The sequence below is a fragment of the Crassostrea angulata genome, chromosome 6, assembly GCF_025612915.1.
Source record: "Crassostrea angulata isolate pt1a10 chromosome 6, ASM2561291v2, whole genome shotgun sequence".
Lineage (NCBI taxonomy): Eukaryota > Metazoa > Mollusca > Bivalvia > Ostreida > Ostreidae > Magallana > Magallana angulata.
The window spans coordinates 26,325,874-26,342,885 of NC_069116.1; the positions used below are offsets into that span (position 1 = coordinate 26,325,874).

Below are 17,012 nucleotides of genomic sequence, written 5' to 3' on the forward strand. Positions count from 1 at the left end.
ATCAATGACCAGGTTTTGCCAGTGATTCCAAGATTGAAAAGTTTAAATAGAATTCCATTTCTCCAGACAGTATCGAAAGCGTTACTTGTATCAAGAAAGCTGACATAGACATTATTATTTTGTTCAAGGTTATGGAAGACTGTTTCCTGTAGATCAAAGGAAGCTGTTAAGCAGCCGAGATTTTTTTGGAAGCCTTGTTGCTGTGGATTTGGGAATTTCGAGTGTTGTAGGATCTGACTATTTATGCGTGATAGAATTATCTTTAACATACATTTGTATATATCTACCTATACAAATCATCGACTAGGGCGTAAAATTTGTAATCAAAAGTAGTGAAACTTTCAATATTATAATGATTTTTAATTTCATATATGCATTACACTCTATTTAAGGCACATAAAATTTAAAATTAAGATTAAAGTTGCCTTTTCTGGTAGAAAAATAAATTAGTTCTAGCTAACGTCTTTAACAAAAAGATCATAACCTAGGTATTCATATGAGAGAAGAAAAACTTTTATCTTAATGTATTATTTTAGCAATTCCTTTGGCTTATCTTTAATCAAAGTCGAACACTGTCAATTTTGACCAGTGTACCCAATTTGAAACTCAGGCTGGCTGGAGATTCGAAATTTTCTGAACACTTAGTGACTTCTTAAAAATCTTCATAATCACTAGATCGTTGACTATCCAATTTGGTTTCGTCGGCTGTTGTCACAACAGGAGTCAAATACCCCTGTGATAGTTTACTTGTATCACTTTTAATGCTTGCATCCTCTTTTTTCTTGCTGTGAAAGGATAAGGAAGGACTTGTTTTACTGTCGATGCTTAAGTCCTCTTTTTCACTGTGTAGTGATAACGAAGGACTACTTTTTTTGTCCTCTGCCTCGTCGTAATGGACAGCTGCATACAATCTGACTGATCTATCACTGATAGTGAGATATGAATGAACATCGATGTCCTCTTCATTGGTTCCTAGTTCAAGTACCCCCTCAGTTGATTTTACATCTGTGGTGTCATTCATATATTAACAAATATGTTTTTATATGTATAGTAAAAACATTTTGTTTAATTTGAACTAAACAATTTTTTTTGCATTGTTTTCATATTCATTTATTAATATACTCAATAGATTTAATTTGTTTTAAAAAAATATTTAAAATATATACCTTTTTCAAGAGAAAACGAGTCTGATTTTCGTCTGCAGAAACAAAAAAAAAGGTGAATTTTTCGTTTTGCATAGTCAGCATCGATCAACGTAAAATTATTTTCAGCAGTTATTTTGGCTTTTGAGAACACAACTTTGTTTAATTTTCATAAATAACATTACTTCTACAACGGCTACTCATGTATATTTTGTTTTTAAGTTACCTGCATAAGAAACAGAAGCAAAGTACATTGGAAATAACACCTATTGACAGTAGTGTGCCAGTGGTTATTCCGACAATAGTCAAAATTGTCAGTAGGTCTTTATCACTCTTCAACGAAGGAGTGCTTTTTACATCTCTTGTATTACTTCCAATATATGGCGTAGATTCAACTTTACCTACAGTAGAATACAAGACTGTTTCACAAGACTGTGTACTTATAAAAAAAAATTACTTTTACTTTAAAATGGCTTTGATTAAAAACAAACGTAAAACCAGCGTGAACAGATATTTTCATATTTACTCAATATTTTTAATGTTCACAACTAAAATAGTAATTGACAAATTACACTGCCCGCCAAACCAGTAATCATTGCACAAAAAGGAATTGTCCGTACATTATGTGACGCTATTGTTTGGTTTACAAGCTTAGTTATTTCAAGTCTGAATAGAAAACTTCTGTGCAAACTTCAATCCTGTTTCAAATCTGGTGCAGAAACATTAAGTGTTCGATTTAAAGTTTTGCTTTTAATCTGACTTATACATGGAAACACATTATACTCTTGTCTTTTAAACGAGGTTTAACAATACATGAAATTTAAAATATATTAAAATGTATGTTACATGTTATAGGTTAAATAATTTCTTAAAGATATATTTGGTCCTTGATTTTTAATCTGACTTGACTTCGAGGTACACCATACTTCACCCATAAGCAATTTTATTGCACAGCACTTAATATGCTAAATGTTTTATTACCGGTTGTTATATCTGTAGTTGTATTGTTGTTTGTGCAACCTACTTCTATATCACAGAATTGTTCATCAGAGCAATCACAAACATGGTAACATCCCTCACCGTATGTACCATAGGGACATGGTTCTGAACAGTTACAGTCGTTACTACCAGACTCACATGCTGAAATGACACGTGAATATATACAGAATGATACTGATAGTAGGTACATTTGTTGTGGCTTATTTTTAAATAACCAATCTTTTAAAAAAGCATACGTTCACATCTTTGAGGTCCTATTCTAAAGTTGGCTTGACACGAGTGCGGCCTGTTAAGAAAATAATATAACCTATGATAACATGTCATTGTCGTAGTTAAAATTGTGTCATATTTACATGTTGAATTAAAAACAAGGTTCCCTCTTTTATACAACGTTGTTCATAAAAAATATATCATATCAAATAAAATTTGATAATCATAACAATGATGTGATATAAAATTTATTTTTAAATTTTAACCTAAATAAATTGAGAAGCAACATCGATCTTTTTCGAATTATGAATGTAACATGATCAGATCATATTTCAGATTATTTTAAATTTAATAGAACTTGCATGGCATGAATATGTTTAGTGCGCGTTGATATTCTATTTCCATGGTTAGGTCTATATAAAAGCTGCTTACATACACCATGCAAAATACGTTCGAATTGTGGAATAGACATAATACATATAAATACAGATAACTAAAAAGTAAAATACGTCTAAACAAACACCTACCAGTCATTAACATGGCATCCTCCATCACTATAGTGTACAACTACCATAAGAAGTGCAATAACAATACAATATGCCATCGCTGTTGGAATGGTATAATGACTTGTATTCTATCTATCGACAGTCCTTATTTCATATTTGCATCTCATATGTCACTTCCTATTGTTTGGCCAAGCTATATTTTTAGGATTTCAACAGGAAAATTATCTCCATATATATTGCAATTAATTTATTTAATTCACTGATAAAATATATTTCACGATTTAGAGAATATTCAAGCGGTTATGCATTTAAAAACCATGCATATTTGTAAGGTTGCGCAGTAAGCATACACTACTGTAGGTTCCAACATGTGTATTGTTTGGGTGCTTTAATAAGACATACTTGACACGATATACATGTCTATCAATGCGCTAAGATTGTAGGAAAGCGACTCGAACCGATTGCACCAAACCCAAAGCAAACTATATAAAAAAGTTGATTACTTGAGGTTTTACGTATAACGATATTGTAATATGAATAGTGAAGTTAGTTTAGACTTCTTTAATTTAAAATTTGAAATTCAGATATCAATTTGATGATGCAAATCTTCCTGTTTTCCCGACAATTTTTTTTAACCTAATAAACATTTAGCCATGTACATGTACATGTATTTCACTTTTAATCTGTCAATGTTATATAATATTTCAGCAGAATAAAACCGTCCAATTTCCCCAAAAAACAAAAAAACCAAAGGACACGTACATACAATAACCATTATTAACTAAAAACTCGTACTATGATACGATCCTTTTTCCCCATCGAGTTCGGATTGCATAATATCCGGATTAGACGAGCGACAAGGTGCCTTATCGCCCTCCTCCTTTTTGAACAGATTCAATAGGCACTCTGGCTCTATATCGAAGTCAGACTCTCTTTTTTCATTTTCACAACCACTGAACTTTGAACGAGGCGGTAGCATGACTGAATTACAGTCTTCGTCATAGTCATTTATTGTCGATGGGAAATTCCTGAGGGAGAGAATATTGTAGGTGACTGTGTTGGACTGGTCCGACTGGTCGTACATGTTGTTATCAAGTATCGGTGGGAGAGTACTGCTCGGAGCGACAAAGGAGCCAGTGTAATCGTACACAGAGTATATGTTTGAATCCCCAGCTGTCGACTCGTTGGATTGCCAAAGATTTTGTAGTTTTCCTTCAAAATAATAAATATGGATATAACATCTTACTTTATAATAGCACAAACAAACAACAAATATAAATTCACACCAATTAAATTGAATATCAATACAGTTTATTAATGACAATAATACAGTAATAACTGTAAACCAACAGTAACTTTCGAAAGAATTGCGGGAGCAACATTAATTGTTGCATATCCAAGCATTGTCTTGGTCGCGGACAGGGCGCACTGAATAGGTAATTAACATTGGTAAAAGGTATAAATAAAGTCATTTTCAATAAAATTTGGTTTACAGCAGTTTTAATTTTTCATATTTAAATTTCTTTGTGCAGTTTTTAGAAAATTTAATGTCATACTTAATATGTGAAATTTTACAAAAATTTGTTCCATTGCAGACATTTTTTTAAACGTTATATTTCGATTATCTTTGCATGCGCCATTTATATAATAGTGTTGTGTTGTGCATGTACTATGCCTAAATAGTTGTCAGGGTTTGACACATAGTGCACTCGCCGGAGGCGAGTGCACTATGTATCAAACCCTGACTACTATTTAGGCATAGTACATGCACAACACAACACTATTATTATTATGCCGACTGTTGAACATACTGACGTGCTTTGCTAGTAGCTGTGACTTTCGAGTGTTGAGAAGTCCCTAAAAATAATTACCGGAAAAGCAAGCGTTTGTTTTTTCCTTCAAATTAATCAATTGATTTGATTGTTTATTTAATCAACAAGTTGTTGTACAATGAAAAATCAACAAAGGTTTATGTTCTTTTCAAGAAATGAGAGACGTTTTACCTTACCGAGAAAACTCGAAATGTTTAGCAGACGAAATCTCATTGAATTTTTTTTCTTGTACATTCTTTATCAAGCGTCATTTAAAAAAACGTTTTTGTGATTCTCATGTACAATTTCTTTGTAAAATGTTCAATCAATTTGTTCAAAAGTTTATAAGAAACTTTAACTTTAAAATAACCGTCAATAATGAAGTGTTTTTGGAAAAATGAATAATTTTAATTTCTTGATGTCAGCCGTACATATCTACGTTTAATATATATAAATACCATTACTTTTAATAACGGTTAATTTAGCGTAGCGGAAACGCGTTGGACTTAAAGCTGGTATGATTTTAGCGTCGTGAGTACGAATCCCGCTGTCGGCCCTAGATAGATTTTCGTTGAAAACATTTGCTGTGCTCTATTTCGGCATAGTATGCTTACGCTATATAAATCCTTTGATACTACGCGAAAATAGATGATTATTGAATATATAATGACAAACTGACAGAAGGCATAATAATTCGTAGCTGTATAACTAGTATTTTGTTACTGTCATCGTCTATATAAATACTTACGATATTCACGCTTGTAAAACCGTTTGCTTACTCTAGAATTTAAAAAAAACATATTTAAATTAAACCAATTCGGATTTAGGTAATAAAAACAACAAATATATTCTAACAATAATAATTCGTTTAGCTCTAAGAAACATTATGAATAACAATAATTGTAACTTTGTAAAAACGCTATAAATACGGTGTACCTGATAATAATACAGGCACATATCGTGCTGAAGACGATGACGGTCATAATGGACACAATCAGAGACGTGGTGAGGCTCTGTAGGGGAGTAACCCCGGACTCCGTGTGTGTGTTGTGTTGATTGGCAGTATTTGAAGAAGAAGAAAGGGTAACTACAGACGAATGTGTTACTAAAGAAAAGATAAAGTCATTGTAAACTTATATATTTATATTTACATTCTAATGTGTTTTTCCATTAAATTCGGTGATCTTCAAATGCCTCTAAAAGCAACAAGTAGTCAAAGGTTAAAATGATGAGTTTTATTATGACGTCACAAACGTTGAACGCTGTAAACTGCAACGTCACAAGCGAAAATCAAAGTTCACGCTTGTGGCTGTTACTGTGGTTCTTCCATTAATATTAATTTACCCCTAGGTTAAGATAAGAATTTTAAGGTATGAATCACATTTGTAGACAAGGCAAGAAGTTAAAAAATGTAAATATAAGCATTAAATCATGATTTTTTGAATTATACCCCCTTATAACTGCAGCGGTGTGTGCACACAAATTTTCATACGCGCTAGCGCGCGTTACTCAATTTGTATGCACACACCGCTGCAGTTATGAGAGTGTATACTTCACAAATTTTTTTTGAAGTATACACTCTCATAACTGCAGCGGTGTGTGCACACAAATTTTCATAACGCGCTAACGCGCGTTACTCAATTTGTATGCACACACCGCTGCAGTTAAGAGAGTGTATACTTAAAAAAAATAATGATTCAATGCTATAACATTCCACACATTTTTTGCTTGTAAAGTGTGTTGAAAGCTACGGCAGTTATAACACTGCAATGCACACAGGGTACTCAAAGGTTGAAATGACGAGTTTTTTTATGACGTCACAAACGTTAAACGCTGTTAACTGCAATGTCACAACCGAAAATCAAAGTTCACGCTTGCGGCTGTTATTGTGGCTCTTCCATTAATATGAACTTATCCTTAGGATAAGATAGAAATTTTAAGGTATAAATCACATTTGCAGACAAGGCATGAAGTTAAAATAATGTAAATCTAAGCATTAAATCATGATTTTTTGAATTATACAGTCTCATAACTGCAGCGATGTTTGCATACAAATTTTCATAACGCGCTAACGCGCGTTACTCAATTTGTATGCACACACCGCTGCAGTTATGAGACTATATACTTTAAAAAAATCATGATTCATATGAATGTTTGTATCATATTTAAAGACGGGTTTTTAATAGAAATAAAATCAAAATTACAATCGGATAAAAACAGACATCTAAAAATGTTAGGATCGGGGCATTTCTGTAGGTTAGGTCGGGTTACCCTAAACACACAACTTTTTTAGGCCTAACCTTCAAACGCTTGAAGACAGACTGAATTGATGGTGTTATCCGCCTAATTATAGTTTAATTATCTTATCAATACTTTCAACATTTTCAAACGTAACGCTTCATATTCACATAAACCACAATTTTATTAGTGCTAGACTTATGCACAAGTAGTTTACCGCTTTAAAACCTTGCTTTTAAAACTTGCAATCAAATGACAACCCGAATGATATATCAAGGGGAATACACATGATTAATTCGAATGATACTGTACTACTAGCTGAAACCACAAGAAGGATAACAAATTTGAATCGATTAAGTCATATATTTACCAAAGAATGGCCCCATTCTGCCTGTTTAGAAAGAAAAGAAAAATGTCATATTTAGCAATGTTTGTAAACTGACACTAAAGAAATCCAATGTAAGCATGCTTATCATTTGTAGGATTGAACTCTGTTCAGTAACCCTTCTTAAGAACTTGTAACAGTTTTGATCAACAAATGCTTAATATTTAAGGATTTTTATTTCTTCTAATAATGTTTCGCATTATGATAACATACAATAGATAAGTTTATTTACATTACCCGTGTCAGTCAAAGCACATTAATTATAGAATAAATACTCTAAGAAGACTCATGTTTGATTCAAATTTGGAAAGAGGTAGATATAGTTAGATTTCAAAGCAACAGATAAAGTGCACCTTTTATGGCATGTGATAGAATCAGATTTTAATTAAATGCCGAAACTATGAAACTCTAAAAAAAAATTACGTCAGTAGTTATATCTAGTTAAAATATCAACATATGCAACCTTGGAATAGATAAAAACTGCAAGCAAGAAGATAGAAAGCTTTTTAATGACCCGATGCCTTGTGGTCAAATGATGGACAACACAAAAAGGTGAATATGCAAGGCCAACAATTTTGGAACATAAGAATATTTTATTCTTTAATATTTGACACCTAGCAGGCAAACTGAAAAACTTATAGCATGATAGAGTCTACACTTGCCTCGTAAAATTCAACGTGGGTTAAAATCTTTTGTCTGGTAAATTAAATTAACTGCAATCTACTGTTTATGAGATAATTTGTAACAATTGTGAATTCTAGCAATCGTTTTTGACCAAGATAAAGTAAACTTTACTTCTTTTTTCTATGTTTTTTTTATAATGGTAAGCATAATAATATTCTGTTCATTAGCTCTTCATTTTCTTTAAATAATCATCCCGGGACAACGAACTTAATAAGTGAATTACATAAGATTATATCTAAAATATTTTTTTTTATTAAAAAAGAAAAGTTCTTTATTTGGGATTTTTAGCTAAAGATGAAAAAAAATGTTGACCCATTCGTCACATTACTCTGTGTTATATCCTTAAGGTAAGGCATAAAATCTCAAATTGCTCAGTTATGAATTTGATGAACAGTGTAAAAATTCATACAAGTGAGTTTAGATATTTAGATTAACTTCACTTTCAACAAGAAGCATTATTTATCTGAATTGCAGCAATGATAGATCACGAGTGATTTTATTAAACTTGCACATGATAACTTGGTTGTTTGAAAACTTTTAAAGATAAAATAAGCGGTTTACGTTCTAATTGAAATTTTCATATTTAACGTTTTATAGGCATGTTAAGAACTGGAAGTTACAATATTAAACTCCTTCACAAAGTCGAAAGCAACAACTATTTTTATTTTATTTTTTATTGCCTGGATGACGCAATAAATTTATTTACTTTATTTACCTGTCGTTATATCTGTAGTTGTATTGTTGTTTGTACAACCCACTACAGGATCACAGAATTGTTCATCAGAACAATCACAAACATGGTAACATCCCTGACAGTATGTACCATAGGGACACGGTTCTGAACAGTTAATGGCACCTTAGCACTGGCAAGATTATCCGGCACAGTGTAATTTGTTCCTTAATTTTATGCTTAATCTGACTTGACTTCGAGGTACACCATACTTCAACCATAAGCAATTTTATTGCACATTACCTAATATGCTGAATGTTTTATTACCTGTTGTTATATCTACAGTCCTACTGTTGTTGGTACAACCTACTACAGGATCACAGAATTGTTCATCAGAACAATCACAAACATGGTAACATCCCTGACCGTATGTACCATAGGGACACGGTTCTGAACAGTTACGGCCATAACTACCAGACTCACATGCTGAAATGTCAAATAAATATATATTTATAGATCAATACCTACATGATTGTATACCAAAAAGAATCGATTTGTAAAGTTAACTATCTTACGTTCACATCTTTGGGGTCCTATTCTAAAGTTGGCTTGACATGAGTGTGGCCTAGCGAACAATAATGTAAGATTTAATTAATGCGGATGCTATCTTTCAGTGTGTTTTAAAGAAACAATGATAAATCAATTTAGTCCATATATTTTATGACTTCAAATTTACCGGGTGTGTAATAGTTCATTTTATGATATTGTATGAAATATTTTGATTACAAATATGTTTTCGTTGTTGCATACTAATTCAATAACAGTCCATTTAAAATATTGTTTTACGTTAGATTAAAACTCCAAAACCACAAGCAAGATTTTTGACAAGGACTTTTAACGTTGAACGAACGAAACGTATGAAAGTTTTATACAATCTTTTGAATTACTTATTTAAGCAGATTTAGGGGGTTGATATAGCAAATAAAAATGATTTGTTTCAATAAAATTCCAAAACGAGTCGGAAGTACAAAGCGATAATTTTCAGATTCATTAGAAATGATAATATAAAGCACGAATTTATATGATGTATTATAGTATTCATTGCTTTCATCAGCACATCAGTCTAAGATGCAGCAAATACGAGTACAGTTAGATGTACTTACCAATCGTTTACGTGGCGTCCTCCATTGATTTTACATACATGTAGTGAAAGAACAGCCAGTATGCTAACGCGAACACTCATATTCTAGTCACAATAAAAGTTAATCAAGGTGAACCTATATCTTGAGGTAAACTTGAAATCTTTAAATTCCTAACAGTAATATTCACTTCATATGGACTGATTAATAACAGCTGATTTCTGCGAATTGCTGGCGTAATTTATTCCGGAATTTCCTTCTTCATATGTGACAGTGTTAAAAATAGCAGACAATAATTGCAATGGATAATAAATCATGCACATACATATTGTATTTTTTAGAATTGCAAAATAAACGGGACATAGCAGAAACCATCTATACCCTCCATAATCTTACAGGCTCGGTGCTGTTGCTTTTTAAAGCGTTTGTATGAGAGCCGCTAAACTTTAGTGCAGGATGAGTATGAACTTTAAATTATGATAAATTTATAAAGAAAGAAAACACACATGCACCATCTTTGTTTTTATCCCATGAGACATAGACTTTACTAGAAAAAATTCTTTTCGCTATACAGAATGACAAACGTTCGTAATATGTGAAAAAATAAATTGTCCATTAACATGGTAATAGTCTTATTATGTTAAAATAAAAATGTGGTTTCCTCAATTCTTGGTGAACACCAATTTCTTTGGATTTTGATGTCACTGAATGGCAATGTCCATTAACGTAATGTTTTGCTGTTATTTTCACTAAATCCACCAACATTGATGTCCACAAATGTAGATAAAACTATCGAATTTGAATAATTTTGTAAATGTTTTTTAGCATCCTGGTCTCCTAGTGAGAATTGGGCCAGTGAATGGTTTTTCGCAAATTGAAAAAAACCTCTACAAATTAAATTGTTTGAGGAATGATTGCTTTTTAAACCTATTTTTAGTCAATATAGAACACATAGTTCCCACTGATATAGAATGTTTATATCATGGTGAAAATATTCATTAGATTTTTACTTCTCACATGGATTCATACTAAAAGATCTTATATTATATTAGCTGTTGCTTTCAACCATTTGACTGTTAATGTTTTTAAAAAATCAACGCAAAACAGCTTGACACCATCCATAAATATGACTTAAGAAATGAAGATAATAATTTTTCTATTGATCGACGTATCAAAGAAAAAATTGACCGGAAAACTTCATCAATGCGCGTAGCGCATTGATGAAAAAGTTTTCCGGTCAATTTTTTCTTTGATACGTCGATCAATAGAAAAATTATTATCTTCATTTCTTATCATTTAATAAAACATTTTCAAATAAAAAAATGTGAAGTGTCATTGATCAAAAATGTAAATAATGTAAATGAAGCGGCGCGTATGAATTCAAAACAACAACAGCAACGATATTCAAAATGGATGCACCTTCAGCTGATGCAAAGCTATTGAGCTGAATTTAATGGATTAAACACAAATAGTGAGTTAAAATCTGAACCGGCTGAATTGAAAACGAAAGGAAAATACATGCGATAGCTTGTGTTATTATTCACTGTGCAGAAAACTCGTATTAAAACTAGTTTTCATGTGAGATCGCTGGAATATGCAACTGGACATAACCATCCAAGGAAAGGCGATTGTGGACGAAAATAACTGATATGTCGACAAAGAATAGTATGTATAAGCGACTTTTTTAAACGTTGTGGTAACTAGATAGCCAGTGATGTACTTAAATGGTATATCTGGCGCTTGGAATGCGCTGAAGGAGTTGTTGCATTACTCATAGCTTTACTTTACGACGCTATTTCCGATGACCGATCATGTACGTGTGTAAATTTAAAACTTATCGTTACCAAATTTGAACAGCAGTGTTACCGTGAAAGTTTATAGGCCTATATGTTCGTTATAATATTCCTGGAAAAGGAATATAGCCAACCTCGTTGTAAATGTTGATTGATCTCAAGCAGACGAAATCGTGAGAAGACGCTTAATTTTCTATTTCGTGAATCAAATAATGTGTTTTGCTCATTTTTGAAGGTTAAACTTTCAAGTTTTTATATTCAAGAGGTTGCATTTTCTTTGCCGACAATAAAACAGACACAACTTTACATTTTGTTGACAGTGTTTTTCTTGGAAATACCCGTTCTATAAATAGTGTTAGACCAGAACAGTTGAGAAAAGTAGATCCGGCAAAAATTTTATTGATGCAGGTATCAAAGAAATTTTTCAACCAATCAGAAGCGCCGATATCTCATCAAACGAATAACTATTAAATGATACGGATATTCTAATAAATTGTAAAAGCAGTGAAGTGGCTAACACTGCTCAATAACCAATAACATTTACTTTTAAAATGAAATTACAAACTTTATTAACCTTTCAATACAAATTTCATAAATAATTTAAATGCAGAGAGAGAGATAGAGAGAAAGAGAGAGAGAGATTGTTGACATTGATTTTAATAATGTATCATATTAAAATGAAAACATCAAAATCTAAAGTTTTGTTTCACTAATGAACTTAGATTGCACATTATCCAGATTTGATAAGTGACAAGGTGACACGTCCTTCTCTTCCTCTTTGAAGAGATTCAACAGACACTCTGGCTCTAATTCAAAGTCCAAATCCTTTTTTGCATGATTGATAGGCAAAGATTCGTAAACTGGCTTTGAACACGGTGGTATAATATCAGAATTGCAATCTGAGTCATAGATATTTACTGTCGATGACTGATTCCTTAGGACGAGAATATCGTAACTCGCTCTGCTAGACTGGTCATAGATGTTAATTTCAGTATTCAGAGGATCACTACTTGAAGTGTCCCTATATTCGGTGAATTCGTAGTCAGAATATATGTGCGTGTCTTCAGCTCTAGATGCGCTGGATTGCAACCGATTTAACATTTTACCTAAAATGTAGGATAAAAGTACGTTTAAACAAAAATCAGTAGGAAAAAATAGGGAGTAGTAAGATATCTTTAAAACAGAATACTTGTAAGTTTGTTAATTGTTTTTGATAAGCTTGTTAAATTCATTTGATGGTATAAAAATCAAATCTTATGCATGAAACAGCACCGATTAACTATTTCACTTCTGTGTTCTAACTAGATGTAATGAAATTACGTTTTACTTACTATATTTACATTTGTAGTAGCATTTGCTTACTCTGAAACAAAAACAAAATCATGATGGACGTGTATTTAGATTGCATTAAAGAAATCTAAGCAAAAGTTGTATTATCAGTATGAGCTTATTTCCAAAAAAAGGGTGAATATTTTGAAGAATAAATCTTTTTATTCTACGAAGAAAAACATATCAAGATTTGCATTCACAACCTACCTTGTTAAAATACAAACAAACATTGTACAAAAGACAATGACAATAAGAGATGAAACAACCAGGGACATTGTTAGGTTCATTAAATGTTTTCCACCTTGTCTTGATGCTGTTACGTATACACCTTCTTGATATGGAGAAACAGAAGAAGATTCAACTGGTAGGCTATCTGTTGAAATAAAGAAGAAACAGAACAATTCCTTACTTGCTTTTTTATGTAAAAATGTTTAGTCTTACTTTCTGACTACTCAGTTTTTAATATGTTTGAATGTAATTACTTTTGATAGCTGAGTATATTTTTCGCATATCCAGAGTTTAGAGGCTATGTTGTTTGACCAATCAAATATGTTAATTGTTTTCTTTATATTTAATACAGAATTATATGATATTATGTAGCAGCCTTTTTGTATTAAGACGAATAATAATTACAAATGCATAAACTTTAAGTGAAAAAAATAATCGACTGTTTTTCACAATAAAGTTGCTGTTTTCTGGAATTATGTTTTTACTTTTGTTTATTCACCTGTAGGCTTATTTGAAACTGTAGTACTGTTCTTTGTACAGCCATTAACATGATCACAGAATTCCTCATCAGAGCAGTTACAAACGTGGTAACATCCTGATCCATATGTATTATCTGGACAGGAGCCTGAACAATTACAACCGTAACGACCTGACTTGCATGCTGAAATGAAATAAATGTTTAGATATAAATGCATAGGTTGTGGAAATCACTTCAAAAGCTTCAGCGTCAAATGTTTAAATTTGACAATTTAACTATTCATTTGATAGCACAGATAATAAATTTTAGTAAGGATTATGTAAGCATTGCTTACGTTCACATCTCTGAGCTCCTACTACAAAGTTGGCTTGGCACGAATGTTGCCTAAGTAACAATAGAAATGGTACATCAATGTATTATGGATTATTATTTATTTATATAAGACGTGAATGACATGTGGTGATAACGAATAGTGTTAAAAACAAAATTCAAAAGGAAAAAATACAAAACAGGAGCAGAGCAAAAACATTGGAGGTAGGATCAGGTGCTATGGAGGAGTGAGCATCTTCTGTTGACCTGTCACACCCGCCGTGTGCTCTTTGTCGTAATCGGGAAAAACAGAAAACTCCGTAGACAATTGGGTAATTAATTATGGTCACAATGAGTATGAAAAACGTCAGTCAGTATGCGATCCAGTGGAAGATTGTATTTGCTGACAAGGTCGTTGTATCGACTATTGAACTTACAAAAAGATGATCTCAATCAAGGCTGTTGCTAGCCCTGTGTTATCAACTTGTTTGTCAGTAGCTTGCCTTGCCTTCGAAACTGTTCATACATAGAACATGGCCCTGCATATCGAATGAAATGAGAGACAAAAACTCCTTAGCAGGTAATGAAGGTATATTGCTACACAAGTAAGGAAAGTTGCCTATAATTAAAATTAAAATTAAAATTAAAGTCTTCACGTGTATCATAAAGAATATCATTTTAAAGAAAAATCTTTTTCCTGTATCTCACTTTCTCCTACTGTGTATGTCTTTATGTGTATGCATACGCATGGTTTCGTTTTAATTATTTCTTCCTTATAGTATGATACAAGGGCGTTTCCTGGTAAGCTCTTAATTTTAGCAGTTTATAACAAAAAAGTACATATTGATTTGTACTAATTGTAAAAAAATATGCCTAAACATACAACCGTGGGAGTAAAATCTAAATAATTAAATTCTGGTTGTAACGCGCTTTCCGATTGGCTAAGAAATTATTATATATCGTATAAAGAATGTTGCCTACGTCATAGTAAGACTAACGTTAAAAATGTATCAATACGCCTGACGTTACGTTTGAATTTTGTACAATTTTACGTCATTTTAAAGGTCAAATGACTGTTTTTATCTACAATGAAGAGGTAATAAAAAAAATTACAAGAAATGAATTCAATATTTATTAGTTTTATACGATATAGAATGGTTTGTAACAGCTTTCTTTATAAACTGCTTCGCGGTTTATAAAGCGTAAACTGCCCCAAACCATTTTATATCGTATGAAACAAATAAATATTGAATTCATTCCTTAAATCAATAAAAAGTAAAATATTAAAACAATATATATTGAAATAGGAACAGAAAACTCCATGATTATGAAAATGCAGTATTAATAGAAAAGGCGTATGTTTTTCATTCCGTGGGCATAACTATTGATAGAATCTTTGCTACAAAATAAGAAAAAGGGAGATCTTTTATTTTCATTTGATAAATTACCATAAATGATTGATTTTAATACAATGGTAGTTATTCAAATGAAATGATAAACTAAAATATTGAGTTCATTTTAGTGTTAGAATAAGCTTAACACTTCAATTACCAATATGTTTTTGAATGAACTTGAGTATTTGTTTATCTTGTATGAATATAGCTTATATGAAATAAAGAGACCTCGATCGTCGTGGCTTTTTTACGCTAGACAAAGCAAAGCAAAATACAAATTAAATGTAATTATGGATCTTTTATAATTATACTAAATAAAAGTGTAACGCTAAAGAAATCACATATTTAAATTTTTAGTAGATCTAATGGTTAATTTATAAAATGGATATGAATAATGACCACCCAGCGTCCTTTGCTGTTCCATGCGTTATCATTGTGTATTTATAGGAGTACTGACCAGTCGTTCACATGGCATCCTCCATCATTGCTAAGCACGGGTACTAGAATTACAGTCAAAACACAACCGTAGATCATCATATCTTACAAACAGTAAGATCCTGTGTAACTAATAGGCAAATCTTTGGATTTTCTATGGTCCAATGTTCCTATTCAACCTGTAATATTTTTAGGTAAATGTAAAAATGCTTAATTGATCTGTGAAACTCGATCCGCGAACAAAATTGACTTCGACCGGAACTTCCTTTTTTCATCATAATTTAAACAAAGTCACATGAAAATAGCAATATTTTCAATTAACTACATTAGGTACTTGTTAAACACTCAGAGATATGATCGATAGTTGGTTCTATTATTCATTTAACGATAGACGGGAAAGATTAATTCAGACATTCAAAACATCTTAAAGTGCTCATCTTAAAAAAGTAAGATTAGAGCATATGTAGGCAGTTACTCTAATTAGTCCAAGATACATTTAATGAAAACAATATTGTTTATTTTGAAGTAAAATTTCGATTTTTAACTGGGTTTTCCAAGGAAAATCTAGTCATTGAAGTGCTGAAAATGGAGGGTGGACGGCTGACAAAAGGGTTCCCCTATTGTACGGATAACTCCTACAGTTTTCAAGATGCATATTACTTCGATTTTGATTTTTGATGATTTATGAAAAAATACCAGCTGTTTTCTCGCAGAATATTGTATACATGGTTCCCCCTATTGTACGGATAACTCCTTCTACAGTTTTCAAGATATGAAGTTGTTCTTTTGCAAATCAATTGTACATATATCAAAAATGTGCATATTACTTGGATTTTGATTTTTGGCATTTGATGAAAAAATTACCAGCTGTTGAACTTACAAGTTATTTTCTCGTAGAACTTTGCAAATAGGGTCCCCACTTCTCTGGATAGGTAGTGTTTTTTAATTCAGGGTTGACAAATGATTATAGATACTGTTCACACAAAAGACAACCCGGTTTGCTGACACATTGACAGCTTTTGTCTTGTTTTTAAATAAACAACAGATATAGCCTTGTTATTCATTCACCTGAACAGGACAAACATAAATGTAAAAATAAACAGGAATATAATAATTTACCCTGATAATAATTAAATAATGCAAAAACGATAAACAAGAGAACAAACTGTATTTACATACATTTACGTCTATCGATATGATTCCTTCTATTTCTTACGGAAACTTATTGTAATTCATAGCTCTGAAGAAACAGACAGGTTTAA

The 17,012-nt window shown here is 31.8% G+C and overlaps 3 protein-coding genes across 3 annotated transcripts; all 3 read right to left on the bottom strand.

The window, feature by feature from the left end:
• Positions 1-652: 652 nt before the first annotated feature.
• LOC128187994 (uncharacterized) lies at positions 653-3,031 on the bottom strand. The gene is made up of 6 exons (XM_052858741.1): positions 2,879-3,031; positions 2,378-2,427; positions 2,124-2,282; positions 1,369-1,543; positions 1,167-1,198; positions 653-1,005 (listed from the first exon to the last, which is right to left on the bottom strand). Exons 1-6 carry the CDS (start codon positions 2,953-2,955, stop codon positions 653-655), a joined length of 846 nt encoding a protein of 281 aa, XP_052714701.1. The 5' UTR covers positions 2,956-3,031.
• A 409-nt stretch (positions 3,032-3,440) lies between these two features.
• LOC128187995 (protein draper-like) lies at positions 3,441-10,020 on the bottom strand. Its single transcript, XM_052858742.1, has 7 exons — positions 9,809-10,020; positions 9,221-9,270; positions 8,973-9,131; positions 6,969-6,977; positions 5,605-5,773; positions 5,417-5,448; positions 3,441-4,069 (listed from the first exon to the last, which is right to left on the bottom strand). Exons 1-7 carry the CDS (start codon positions 9,886-9,888, stop codon positions 3,639-3,641), a joined length of 930 nt encoding a protein of 309 aa, XP_052714702.1. The 5' UTR covers positions 9,889-10,020; the 3' UTR covers positions 3,441-3,638.
• A 2,201-nt stretch (positions 10,021-12,221) lies between these two features.
• LOC128187997 (protein draper-like) lies at positions 12,222-15,960 on the bottom strand. The gene is made up of 6 exons (XM_052858744.1): positions 15,773-15,960; positions 13,947-13,996; positions 13,634-13,795; positions 13,114-13,279; positions 12,909-12,940; positions 12,222-12,683 (listed from the first exon to the last, which is right to left on the bottom strand). Exons 1-6 carry the CDS (start codon positions 15,850-15,852, stop codon positions 12,271-12,273), a joined length of 903 nt encoding a protein of 300 aa, XP_052714704.1. The 5' UTR covers positions 15,853-15,960; the 3' UTR covers positions 12,222-12,270.
• Between the last annotated feature and the right edge of the window lie 1,052 nt (positions 15,961-17,012).